This window comes from Dunckerocampus dactyliophorus, chromosome 2 (genome assembly GCF_027744805.1).
Source record: "Dunckerocampus dactyliophorus isolate RoL2022-P2 chromosome 2, RoL_Ddac_1.1, whole genome shotgun sequence".
Lineage (NCBI taxonomy): Eukaryota > Metazoa > Chordata > Actinopteri > Syngnathiformes > Syngnathidae > Dunckerocampus > Dunckerocampus dactyliophorus.
Genome location: NC_072820.1, coordinates 11,831,844 through 11,845,358, shown reverse-complemented (window position 1 = coordinate 11,845,358; position 13,515 = coordinate 11,831,844). Strand labels below are relative to the sequence as shown.

Below are 13,515 nucleotides of genomic sequence, written 5' to 3'. Positions count from 1 at the left end.
ATTGTTTTATTGTTTTACCCATTTTTTATTGCTTAAAACACCTTTTTCAAATATTTTATATGATTTTGCCCTCTGTTGTTTCTGTTGTTGTACACAGTGGTAGCCAAAAATGTTGGCATGCCAAAGATGCCAATGTTTTTGGCCACGGCCGTATGAGCTAAAATAAAGACATATATTACTCTGATGTCTTGTATTCTTTATGCTATGATTTGAAATACAAGACTTTCTAAAACTGAACAGACACCTTAGGTGTATTTCCACAAAGTATCAGATCAGGTATCGCCGATACCAGCTTGAATTGAACTAGAAGTATCGGATCGGAAAGGAAATTGTATCGCACATTACTAATTGTGGGTTATTTTGCAGCCATGTTCAATAAGAAAAGCAGAAACTTGGCAGTGGAGCTGAGGGACAATGACTTCTAGCTCTGGTTACCGAGGCAAAATTTTTGTGTACATTTTCTATGGAAACCGGAAAATTCACTAACCGGCGAGTAAGCTAACCGAGGTTCCACTGTGGTTAAAGTAGTTAAGTAGCCTCCCACTTCTTCAATTAAATGCTACACTTACACCTCCCTCACACGCCATCAAAGAAAAAATACGTTGTGTTAAATGTCCTGCACTACCATGAGAAATAGTGAGCTTATTATTCCTTTCCAACAACAACAAGGCTTCGTTACGGTGAGCTGGTAAAAAAATAGCAAATGTCAGATGAAGAGCAGTGCGGGGCTGACTGAAAGAGGTAGCGGACGGAGAGAATAAGAGCCAGCGACAAATGAGAAGATAAGATGAACACTGAGAGAGAGGGAAGGCAGGAGTGTGAGATGGACATACAAGACAAGCAGATAGATGGAGAGAGAGAGCGTGATTATGAGAGCGAGGGCCAGAGATAACCAATCAGCTATCTTGTTGAACCAGGCTTGTGTCTATCTACCGTCCCCACCCCCCACCACCCCACACACACACACGATGGCTCTAACACAATCATGCCAGGTAAACAAGTGGCTGTTTGAGGGGCGCAGACAGTCGCCACTGCCATGCGTTATGACGGTGTTACCATGGTAATAGAGCTTTTATCCGATTCAGGGTCAGCTCTGTGTGTGCCACACAGTCACACAACTGCTGCAGCTTACCATGTGGGAAAAACAGGGCGTGTGCATGATCACATTAACGGTAAAGCACATATAAATCCATGACTCACATTTCGTGACGACGCCCTCCAGCCTGATGATGTTCGGGTGGTCAAACTGCCCCATGATGGAAGCCTCAGACAGGAAGTCCCGCCTCTGTTTGTCCGAGTATCCCGCCTTTAGACTCTTGATGGCCACATAGATCTCACGCTTTCCTTGCACACGAAGCCGCCCGCTGCACACTTCCCCGAACTCTCCTACATATATTGAATTTAAAGTGAAGCCAGACTATTTCTTTTAAAACACCCAAGAGGAAAATGCATGAATATGTTTTCAAGATGTTAACACACCAGCTCCAATAACTCTCTCTATCCGAATATTGGTAGCATCGATCTCTTTAGCGAAGTCCCTGACAGCCTGGTTGGGGTCTTCATAGGTGTGAGGATGGATGTAGGTCCTACTGCCGGGGAGCTTGACTGTGAACATGCAAATGTGCAGCAAAAGAAAGCATCAATTTGGCTTCTAAATCTCATAAATGTTACAGGAAAATGAGCACACTGGGTTTATTGGTTTTAATAAAAGTTGTGTGTTTGCCATCTCTGCAGTAAGACTGTCCATGGTAAATTACTTTGCTCAGATGGTGTTAAAATGATGACATAATTAGACACATAACTACTTTGTTATGCAGAATGTGGTGATAAAATGACTCATCATTTTAACAGGAACCCATAAGACATTTGTGCAAAAACTGTTTATTCCAACATAAATGTCACCAATGTTTCAGTGGAGGTGTCTAAATGAAACACGATTTTTAATAAAAGTTGAGCCAATTTGTTTTAATGAAATGCACCGCATTAGTAGCCATGCTTATGCGAGGCAATTATAGAAGTAACATGTCAAACATATTTTTAATTAAAACAAAAAAAATCAAAGCGAGCATGCATTTAAATCAATGATTATGTATCTCTATGTGTGTGTGAAATCCATTAATATGTGATGTTGCTGTGTCATTACCTCGGCCATGCTGGAACTGCATCTTCTCTTCATCGGGGTCCTGCTTGGCTTTGATATACCCACAGTGCCTGAAAAACAAATACCCAGCTGCGTTATAATCCTGATGCGCACACTCACAAACCAAAACACAAACACACACGCTCATCTTAGCCTCCACCAGACAACAGTAAAACATCATTACAGAGAAATTCCACATTTCTCTTCATCCTTTGGTGTGATTGAAAAATCCCATCGTATAAATACCCCAATGCAACATTGCACAAAAGCTGCATTACATTGAAAGTAACAAATACAGTGGTCCCTCACCACTTTGCGGTGCAAACTCCGTGGCTTCACTCTATCACGTTTTTTCCAAAATATATTAATTCATTGATCATAATGTTTCATGGTTGAATACGGCCTATTATAAGTCAAAACATATGCATATTTAAGCAAATTTTACGTATTTTTAACTGAAATGCAAATGTAAGGCATTCATAGGGCGCATTGAAAGGTGCTGTGAATGATGCTGAGGTATTCTACAGTACACTGGTCACAAGGTGTCAGTAATGTTACTGTATTGTTCTGTGAGACACCAGACGTGAGACTTGATCGCCAGAACAACAGGCTTTTATTGCAGGTTTGAATTATCTCACAACAGGCTCAATAATCCATGATAAAAACATGGGCAACAGTTGCGGCCGCAACCCACACCAAGCTGAAACTCAAATCTGAACCCCCGATGTCACTTCCTGTCCACCTTTCACTAAGCTCCCACTATGCTCGGGAACACATTTATAGCAACACGCTTGAGTCTTATTTATGTCTTAAATGGCTTATCTGTTCTAATTATGTGTAGTACATTGGGTAATACAAGTGTAAATGAGACTGTAGGGATGTTTTTTTCATCCCTAGAGGGCTCTAATAATGTTTACAAAATTTATTTAGAAAGTCGTAAACGGGTTTTCTATGCTCTAACTATGAAAATATTCAATTTATGAGAAAGAAGCTTATTATGTGGAAATTTCACCCATCACGGTTGGGTTGGAACCAATTAACCGCGACTAATGAATGATTACTATATATATTACATACCCCATAACTTCAATTCAGACTCCATTTTTTACTACATATACTTCATGTATTTTTCGTATTTTTATTTTTTTTTAAAGAATCCCCACAAAAAGTCAGAATCCTACAAATTAAAATGCAGTACCTATTGTATGGAATTATTATTAAGAGACTACTTATTCACTGTGTTCGTTGGTGCTAAGCTCTAAAAATACAAAAACACTTTCATTCTTTCATTCATTCATATTCTGTCAGTCAGTTTCACACTCCCATCATTACCAAATATTGAGTTTGTGTGCAAGTCACAGATGTTCTTATAGAGACACCCTGATTCAATGCATTAACGCTCAAGAGCCCCTCTGGCCATGACCGCCTCCAGATTTACTGCGGGTCAAACTCTAACACACACACAAACACACACACATGCACACGCACGCACAGACATCTCGCCCCCCTATTTCCATCCCTGCTGTGCACACACCCTGTGTGGGTCTTTGCAACGACCAAAATATTGATCAATTGATCAACAAGCCTGTTGCCCAGCTGTGAGGAAGTGTTTAACTTATTGTGTTACATGGACCTTGCAGGGGGAATCATACCTGTGTGTGTGTGTGTGTGTGTGTGTGTGCGTGTGCTTTTCCACTGTGTTGAGCATTAACTTGAAACAGGAGTTTAACAGCCCCCATCGCCCATAAACATGTGAGGCTCACTGCTTTTTTAGATTTAGCACAAACATTTCAGGCCATAAAATAAAAAGAGCAGTTTGACGAAATGATGTGCTAAAAATGATTTAAATAGAACATAGCCTCTGCTGTGTGATGCATGACGAAGTCCAGTTGGTTGGGTGGAAAAGTCTGTTCAAACCCCACATAGTGAGAATATCCACTGGAAGATGACACTTGGAGACATAACAGTCATACAAATCATTTTTGACAGAAAACAATACAAGAATTAAGAGCACAATGTCCTCATTTTTAGACAGTTCAGTAGGGGTACCCCAAGGATCAATGTTGGGGCCCTTGATATTCGGTGTATATATTAATGATCTTTCAGCCAAGTGTATGACCCATGCACATGAGAGCCAATGTGTATTACCTTGTCAGTCAGTTTAAGTGTATTTTTATTATTAATGGGCTCATTTGCTTATCTAAAAGGTCACTTCTTCCGCATTTAATGGCATTCATTAACAGTTAAAGCAGGAACCAGTCCGTAGAGTACATTGGTGTAAGACCAACAAGCGAACAGTGGATAAAACGGATGATAAATGACCTAAATATAGGTAAATCTATAAATTTATACTGTATCATAGTTAGAATTCTTCTTACTAAGATTAGCGTTAATGTGCATGTATGAGCAACAACAAGAATTGCTTATATTTCCCATTACACTATAATTACCGCACAAAATTCATATTTAATTCAAGTTTCATATCAGGGTTATGGTTTATTACTTTCATAAAGCGAACGAATCAACTGAAATATTTTAAAGCAACCCTCAAAATATGCCAGTTTTCTACTACTGTCTAGGTAAATGTTTCCGCAACCACATTTTTCGGTACAGAACATTCGGTATGGTACAAAGGCATGTCGAGTTCCCACACGGAACACATTGAGTGAAGGCCAGGAAGTGTAACTGCCTCATAATATAGTCATGTGTCTACTCCTGAAACAAATACAGTGCATTCCAGCCTTTGGCTAGTGGGAGTCATTGCTAGTGATCGTGCCTAGGAGAAGCCAGAGCTTGAAAACCCTCTTCCATTGGGAACACTTCCGGCTCTGCTCATTAAATCACAGCATTTGGAGTTTAAATATCATGTGTCTGTTTTACACAGCCGACTGCCTGTATACACACACACATGCGGACATACTGGCATTTGGGGGAAGTTGAGATGAGGGCAGTGTGGGAGGGTTTCACTTGGTTATCAGCTGGGCTCGATCCAGTCAAGCACCATGAGACGATCATTACCCCCATGACACACACTGCTTTAGGGCATGTGTGTAGAACATATGGGGAATGGGTGACTTGAGTCACACTTCTGTGATGATCCCACGGGGACATACATGTTCTGTGAAACCAATAGCACACTTCTGTTGCTCCGCATCTAGATGTGGGTGTGTATGTGTGTGTGTGTGTGTGTGTGTGTGTGTGTGTGCATGGTTGCAGATGTGACTGAGTATGTCTGATGGGAAATGAACACATTTCCATAGTAATTACAGAGAGACTCATTTCTCCTCTCTCGTTAGAAGTGTCATGAATCATTAGCGCTACAGTCTTAAACATGGCGTAAAACCTGACACGGCTTCGCCTTTTGTTTTCCCCTGTCAACTATGTTTGGTGTAACAACCTCACTTGAAAACCACATGAAGTCAACTAATCAAGGCCCCGCCACTAGACTCCATTTTCCAACATTGCACATAATGTTAAAAAACCCTGTTATGTATAGAGTCTTCACTCTGCCGCATTTCAATGCATTGACAAAACAAAACAACTTGTAAACATAACATATACATTTTCAGCCTCATGCTAATATAGTCGAATTTAATATGAAAAGTGATATGTCATCATAACTAGTGCCTATGCGTATAGATGCTGCAAATGAGTTGAGTCGGGTAAAGCAATAAGCAGCATATCATGCATTGTCTTGACTAAAAATGCTTATTCCCCATCGTTGTGTTCCAATTCAACATAGTTCAAAGATTTTTGTAGATCAATTATGATAAAAAAAAGATTCATTAGGGCCACCAGTAGCCTATCTTACAAAACAATGCGCAGGAATGTTATTCCGACAATGAATAGTATTTGGCTACACAATAGTACACAGAACAACTGTCTCAATAGGTGTCTGGGATGTTAACATTACACATTAACAGTTATTCAGCTGCGTAAAAGCATAAAGAACATCCCTGGAAGGCTGAATAGGGTAAATTAATATACAAAGCCTGCGAGTCCAACAATCAAGTTACCGGTAAGCAAGTTCACCAAACTCCCGATCTCATTCTACATCACCGATTCCATTGAATTCTTCATCCTCGTATTGCTGGCCTAGCGCGCCTTTCACCTCTTGTTGCTGTCCACAGTAATGCTCACTCCTTTAAGTTATATATAGTGAATATCCATATCAGTGAATTTCCATGAAGTAGGATTCCGTATTTATAAATTAACATAATACATTTTGTAGTTAGAGCATAGAAAACCTGTTTATGACATTCAAAATACAATTTTTAACATTATTGGAGCCCTCTAGACATGAATAACACCTTTAAAGTCACCTTTACACTCCTATTACCTAATATAGTAGACATAATAACAGAAAATAAGACATACGCAATTCAAAACATAACATAGATTCACATGTTATCATTGGGAGAGTTCCTTGTTGTTTTTTTCTGTACTGTGTACTTCCTGCGGTGGTTATTGTATCAATTCATGTAATGTCAGCTGAATGACACCGTCAGGATGGCTGTGAAGTAGTCAGCCTTTTTATTTGAAATAGACACAGGGCACTATGACTTGCAGGCAGATGCTCAAAATAGAACATGAACAGTTCAATACTTCCGAGTTCTCTTCTTCTACAGACTTATTTTCTGAAAGCTAGCTCTAACCCAACATGCAGTATGTCACTGTGCTCTATTGACCACACTGCAGCTCTGAACTACACAATGCACTGATTGCGGCAGTATCATGACTGGCACCTAGTGACCAGTGTAGGATACTGCATATCACGTCTTTAAATGCGTCTTCTGAATACCTTATATTAGCATTTTCGTTCATTTAGCCATAAGCTTGAAAATGCTTAATCAAGCCAAGAATACGTAAAACTTGCTAAAGTATACGTAATATTTGACTAATAATAGGCTGTATTCAACCACGAAACAGCAACAATTTATTAATTTATTTATTTTTGGCCTAGCACAAGTCACAGGACAGGAGTCCGGCTCAAATGCAATAAGTTAATTAAAATAAATATTTTAAATGGTAAAAAAAAATATTACTGAAAATATAAATATATATAGCATTGCTCTTTCCTTGGAAAACTTGAATAATTAATTAATAGTTTTGAATATAAGAGTGGTTGTTTTACATTCAGCATTGTCTTATATTCCTGAGCCACAAGCCATATTTATGTTTGTGGTGTCATCGTCCAGTTCAGTCGCCTAATGTGTAGAAGCAGAAAAAGCAGAACATTTTGTTTTTGTAAATAACTGACTGCAACTGCATATTTCTCGCTATAGGCAAATGTAAGTGGTAGTGCTAGTTTGGTAGGATAGCCTCTGTGTTGACTACATACACGCATCGCATCTATGGCCAGGTTTTGTGACCTACATATTTAAATAATGTCAGCTCAAAACCAGATTCAGCTTGAATCCTTATTCCTGCATGTCTCTTCGTTTTTGCGACTTTGTTTCTCGGCTAGTTTGTGACAATGGCCTAAAGGTAGGACCATGTGGGCTACAAACACAAGGCCCCCGCTTTTGCATGTCAGTCATGCAAGGTTGTCACATTGCCTCGACCGCAGGAAAATGTACGCGGCATATCCGTTATGCAACAAGCACTTGCAAAACATTGTAAGCACGGCAAGTTTGTGCTAAAAGAGTTTGTTGGGGATATTTTTGCACAATTACCAAGGCAAATGCCAGGGGTAGATTTGCATTCCACAGATATTTACTATGCTATATTGACATTTAGTGTCCAGAGTTAAATTTTATAATAAGGACATCTGCGTTCCCACTGGCTGATTCTTTATGCCGATGCCCTGCAGTCAGAAGTTGGCACAGTTTGCCACCGTGGGGAAACATTCTTCTGCTATTTTGCTGACACCCGACTGCACTATATGCTGCACACACACACCTTTATATTAATGCTGACTTAAGTGCACAAATGTACACACACACACACACACACACTAATAGACTTCTGTATTGCCATCCTAGCCGATTCCTTACCTTTCTCTCTGTTCCACTCCAGTGATGACAACAGGCTATCCCTGTCCTCCAACGCTACACACTCCACATTTGCATATCAATTTACTTTTTAATATAATACTCTGTCACTTGAGACCCATTTGTCATTCTGCTAGCAAGCTTCCCTCACAAAACTCCATCCATATAATATTATTGCCGTATAGCCTCCACCCCCACCCCCACCCTCCTCTCGTCCTGTCATTCTCGCTTTTGCCGCCCTTGATCTCTCGCGGGGTATTATTTTATTTCCTAATTCTGTTCTTTAGTGAAATCACTCCACTGTCCAATAAGCCATATAGCTCAGCTTTCCTCATCCATCTATTTATCCACTATGGCCCTGTCCTCTGCTTTCCACTCCTCTGAGGTTATGTTATTTTTTTTGATAGAAAAAGTGGACAAAAGTAGCTAGAAAGGAAAAGAAAGAGAGAGAGAAGGAGTGTGATAGGAAAAGAGTGCTGACAGGCAAGAAAGCACAATGGGGTTCCAAGCCTGCATACCAACTAACAAGCAATCACCCGGGGAGGGGGAGTGAGGAAGGAGAAGAGGCCATAGGAATAGATAGCCAAAGGGACGACATAAGGGATATGGAAAGACACAAGGTGAGGCAGTGTTTGTGCTGCAGCAACAGGGGTGGAATATAAACAACTAGAGAACCAGGAGGTATTTGGAGGGTGAAAATGCACGTTGAAGAAGAAAGGAGGGTTAGATGTTGGGTGTTTGACGTCACCTATTATAGTACAGTCGTCCCTCTCGCACTTCAAATTTTGCAGTTTCACTCCATAACAGCTTTTCAAATATATATTATAAAATAAATCATGCTGCTTCGTGGTTGAACATGGTCTATTACTAGTTAAAGCATATGCATATTTAGGCAATGTCATGTATTTTTTCCTAAATTAAGTTTTTCCAAGCATAAAAACAGCCAAATGAACTTAAATATAAATATAAGGCATTTAGAAGATGCATTCAAATATGCTGTGAATGATATGTAGTATTCTACACTGGTCACTGGTCTGTAATGTTATTGTAATGTTTGGTGATATACACAATCGCCAGACTTGATCGCCGGAACAACGGGCTTTTATTGCAGGTTTGAATTATCTAACAACAGGCAAAATGATCCCTAATAAAAACACAGCCTAATGTTGCGGCCGTAACCCACGGCAAGTTAAAACTAAACTCTGAGCCCCCAACGTCACTTCCTGTCTGTGCCACACATTTACAATAACACACAAGCATGAGTCTTATTTTCTGTTATTATGTCTACTATATTGGGTAATATGAGTGTAAAGGCGACTATAGGGGTATTATTTAATGTTTGGACGGCTCTAAGAATGTATTTAGAAGGTTGTAAACAGTTTTTTTATGCTCTAACTACAAAAATATCCTATTTTGCGGAAATTCACTTAGTGTACAAAGGCAATATCGTTAAGGGTAATGGAATTGTAAGGGTAAAACACTGCTTGAGTTCTACGTCTTTATTTCAGGCATTCCTTTTCTTAGCCCGGACAGATTTTTTCCCGAACAATTACCCGTGTACAAACAACTATACCCCAATGAGTGTCCACAGGAGACACGCAATGAGGATCGGTACGTTGAAAAGATACCAGGATTAAGGGTCAACATGTTGTACATAGATTGGAGATGACTGTTTACATGCGAGTGAATAACCTTGGACTGACGTTAACCTGAGACACTAGCAGAGCTAATAAAGTGTAGTTCCTCACCTGCCTCACATCACCTGCTTTGTTTTATATGACTGGCCACATTTTATAGGATTAGAGGCAAGCTGCTGGCTGGGTGATGGGAGGAGAAATTGATGCGGTCTACAACAAGGAAGGAGTCAGGAGGGCTCGGATGCACACGGAGATGAACACCCTGTATTTCACATTGCTCCTCTCCACTTTCATTTCCTGTCTCGCCACATTATTTTCCCTCTGCTAATCAGAATGATGAGAAAAATGAAATCAGTATGTCATTAGTCACCCCTCTGGCATGACACCTCTTACCACACACCCATAGCAGTCATCATTACTCTCGGTGATTACTAATGGCGATTCCATTTAATATCAAGCTATTAAATGAAAACTAATTACTGAGAATGAAATCGATGGATTCAATTCACCGTTTTGTTATTTCACAGCAAAAATGTCTCGGGTAACCACCTGAATGACCAAACACATTCTCTGAATGGATGCCAAAAACGTTAATGGAGGTACAAAAATAAAAAGTACAAAAAATAAGTCTGGCTGTTCTAACATAAAGTACACGCTGGCTCATGTAGCCTCCATCTTGCCCGTGTCTGGCACCGGCTCAAAGATCTCTGACCACAGTGTAAAAAGATTTACTCAGCACAGGCTAATTATTAAGTGGCGGAAGAGTTATGACTAATAAATCTGTCTATGTTTCATTAGCACCCTGTTTGGAAACATTTCAATAAACCGCCTCTCATTAGAGGGAATGAAAATGGATAAAAAGAAGGAGCGGGAAGGAATGAGGAAACAGAATATGGGAATACAGTCATCTCTCGCCACTTTGTGGCAAACATTTTGTGGCTTCACTATATCATTTTTAAAAAAAAATACACTAATTAACAAGTCATGGATGAATACAGCCTACTATTAGTCAAATCATATGCATATTGAAAGTGCTCATGACACCAAACCACGTTAATCGTGTTATTTTTTTGTTTGTTTCCAAAAATAACATTGATAGGCATATTTCCTGTGTTAGATGTGTGCTCAAATATTGAAATATTTAGCATTTTTTTACATTTTCGTCGCTTTTTCCGTGTCTGGAGGAGGCGGAGCAAGTGACACTGGACCATCCCACGCGGAAGTTCCCGTTCACTACAGTGCATTCCCTGTTATTATGATGCAGTTCTCGGTGAATTTCTGTTTGTTTGTTTTATATTTTTTTATATCATGCATGCTTGTTGTGTCAAAGACTTGTTAACATTTCAGATACCATTTGCCTAATCGGATGATTGAAAAACTCTGTGAGTCAAATGTTTTCATACTGCCCTGCAGATGGAAATAAAAAGTCAAAAACCCATAAGACGTTCGACCGCGAAAAAGCATGCCAAAGTGGCAGTAAATCAATTCACATTTCTCCTGCTAATATGCTCCATAGTAGCCAGCCTAGTTCTGGCGGCTAATGCAGTGTGAATTCCTAACTGAGGCACTAGCTAGGTGGCTAATGTGCCAGCTGTTGTAGATATCACTGCCAGCTACTTCGTCCAGCTCCTCCCAGTGGATGCCAAGGGGTTCCCAGGCCAGTTGAGAGACATAGTCTCTCCAACGTGTCCTGGGAGGCGTCCGGGAGGAAACCTGACCAGATGCCCAAGCCACCTCATCAGGCCCCTCTCAATGCGGAGGAGCAGCGGTTCTACTCCGAGCTTCTCCCGGATGACAGTGCGTCTCACCTTACCTCTAAGGGAGAGATCACAAATGGACCGATGCAGAGTCCGCATCACTGCAGACGCCGCAGTTCTCGCATTCCATCTTTCCCTCACTCGTGAACAAGACTCCGAGGTACTTTAACTCCTCCACTTGGGGCAGGAGCTCATCCCTGACCCGGAGATGGCACCCCACCCTTTTCCGAGTGAGAACCATGGACTCGGACTTGGAGGTGCTGATTCTCATCCGAGCCGCTTCACACTCAGCTGCGAACCAATCCAGTGAGAGTTGAAGGTCACAGCTCCATGAAACCAGTAGAACCACATCATCTGCAAGAAGCAGAGACCCAATCCTGCAGCCACCAAATGGGAACCCCTCAATTCTGTCCATAAAAGTGATGAACAGAATCGGTGACAAAGGGCAGCCCTGGTGGAGTCCAACCCTCACTGGAAACGGGTCCGACTTATTGCCGGCAATGCAAACCAAACTCTGACACTGGTCATATCGGGAACAAACCACCTGAATTAGGTGGTCCGTTATCCGATATTCCCAGAGTACCCCCCACAGAATTCCTCGAGAAACACGGTCAAATGCCTTCTTCAAGTCCTCAAAACACATGTAGACTGGTTGGGCAAACACCCAGGCACCCTAAAGGACCCTGCCAAGAGTGTAGAGCTGGTCCACAGTTCCACGACCAGGACGAAAACCACTCTGCTCCTCCTGAATCCAAGCTTTAACTATGCGGCGGCGGATCCTCCTCTCCAGAACCCTGAATAAGTGTGATCCCACTATACAACACAATATTAGTGAATGTTATTATTGTTGTGAATATATCACTTTCATGGCTGTGCTTGTTTGCACCTGGTTGCTGGTGTCACTCGTAAGTGTTCTAGACGTGAATTGCTTGCAAAACATGGATTTCTATCACTTGTCTTTCTAGCCTATCTTGCAGTCGATCTGTCAGTTTTATTAAATAAATCCATATTTTTTGAGTAGATCTATTTTAGGAATCTTAGAATAATAGCATGGGGTTTCATTCCAGGGCTAGATAAGCAACGTTCGCTGCTCACGGGTCTTTTATTTTACAGGGATGAAAAGAAAGGTGTGGCCGCACGGGAAGACCCGAGTTTGATTCTCCCCTGGGGCATTTCTGTGTGGATTTTCTCCGGGTACTCCGGTTTCCTCCCACATTCCAAAAACATGCATGTTAGGTTAATTGGTGACTCTAAATTGTCCATAGGTATGAATGTGAGTGTGAATGTTTGTTTGTCTATATGTCTATATGTACACCCTGCGACCAGTCCAGGGTGTACCCCGCCTCTCGCCCGAAGTCAGCTGACATAGGCTCCAGCATACCCCCGCGACCCTAATGAGGAGAAGCGGTATAGAAAATGGATGGATGGAAAAGAAAGGTGGAGAGAGACAGAGATAATGAGACAAACGGAAGTCTCCCGAAAGCTAAGACCAGGAAAGGGGGGAACTTGTTACTATAACTAACAATGTTGGCAGTGGTCAGCATTTCTTTCTTTTTCCTTTTTTCTTTTATTTAATGATAATAAGGATACAATGTTATGCAGAGGTGTATTTATATTTGTATTTATAACAAATTCATAGACAAATGATACTATTCATAGTCGCGAAATATTTCCAAAATATTTTCTTCTTCCTAGGGGGGCGTAACAGAAAATAATTGAGAAGCACTGCATTAAGTGAAGTGTATTTTTATATATGCAAATAGATCAGTATGTAGATCGGAGTCACCCCCCTCATGATGTCACTCACTTGATTAGGTCATGATCGTAAAATGCCTAATAAATGCATCTAAATGGATTATACATTTCTCAACTGTTTATAGGGTATTTGATCCATCCCATTGCAACACCTGCTCATTTACATAAAGCCTGAGTGAAATTGTTTTGCACCTGCAGCAGCTAGCGTCAACAAGCTCTTATGACTGCAATGC

General features: G+C 40.8%; 1 protein-coding gene across 1 annotated transcript in view; it reads right to left on the bottom strand.

The window, feature by feature from the left end:
* Positions 1-13,515, bottom strand: part of epha4b (eph receptor A4b) — a 132,075-nt gene that overhangs the window by 21,578 nt on the left and 96,982 nt on the right. Inside the window, exons 11-13 of the mRNA XM_054769438.1 lie at positions 2,144-2,211; positions 1,480-1,605; positions 1,201-1,386 (exon numbers count right to left, since the gene is read on the bottom strand). Of these exons, the coding sequence (XP_054625413.1) occupies positions 1,201-1,386; positions 1,480-1,605; positions 2,144-2,211 (380 nt within the window). The remainder of the gene's footprint in view (positions 1-1,200; positions 1,387-1,479; positions 1,606-2,143; positions 2,212-13,515) is intronic.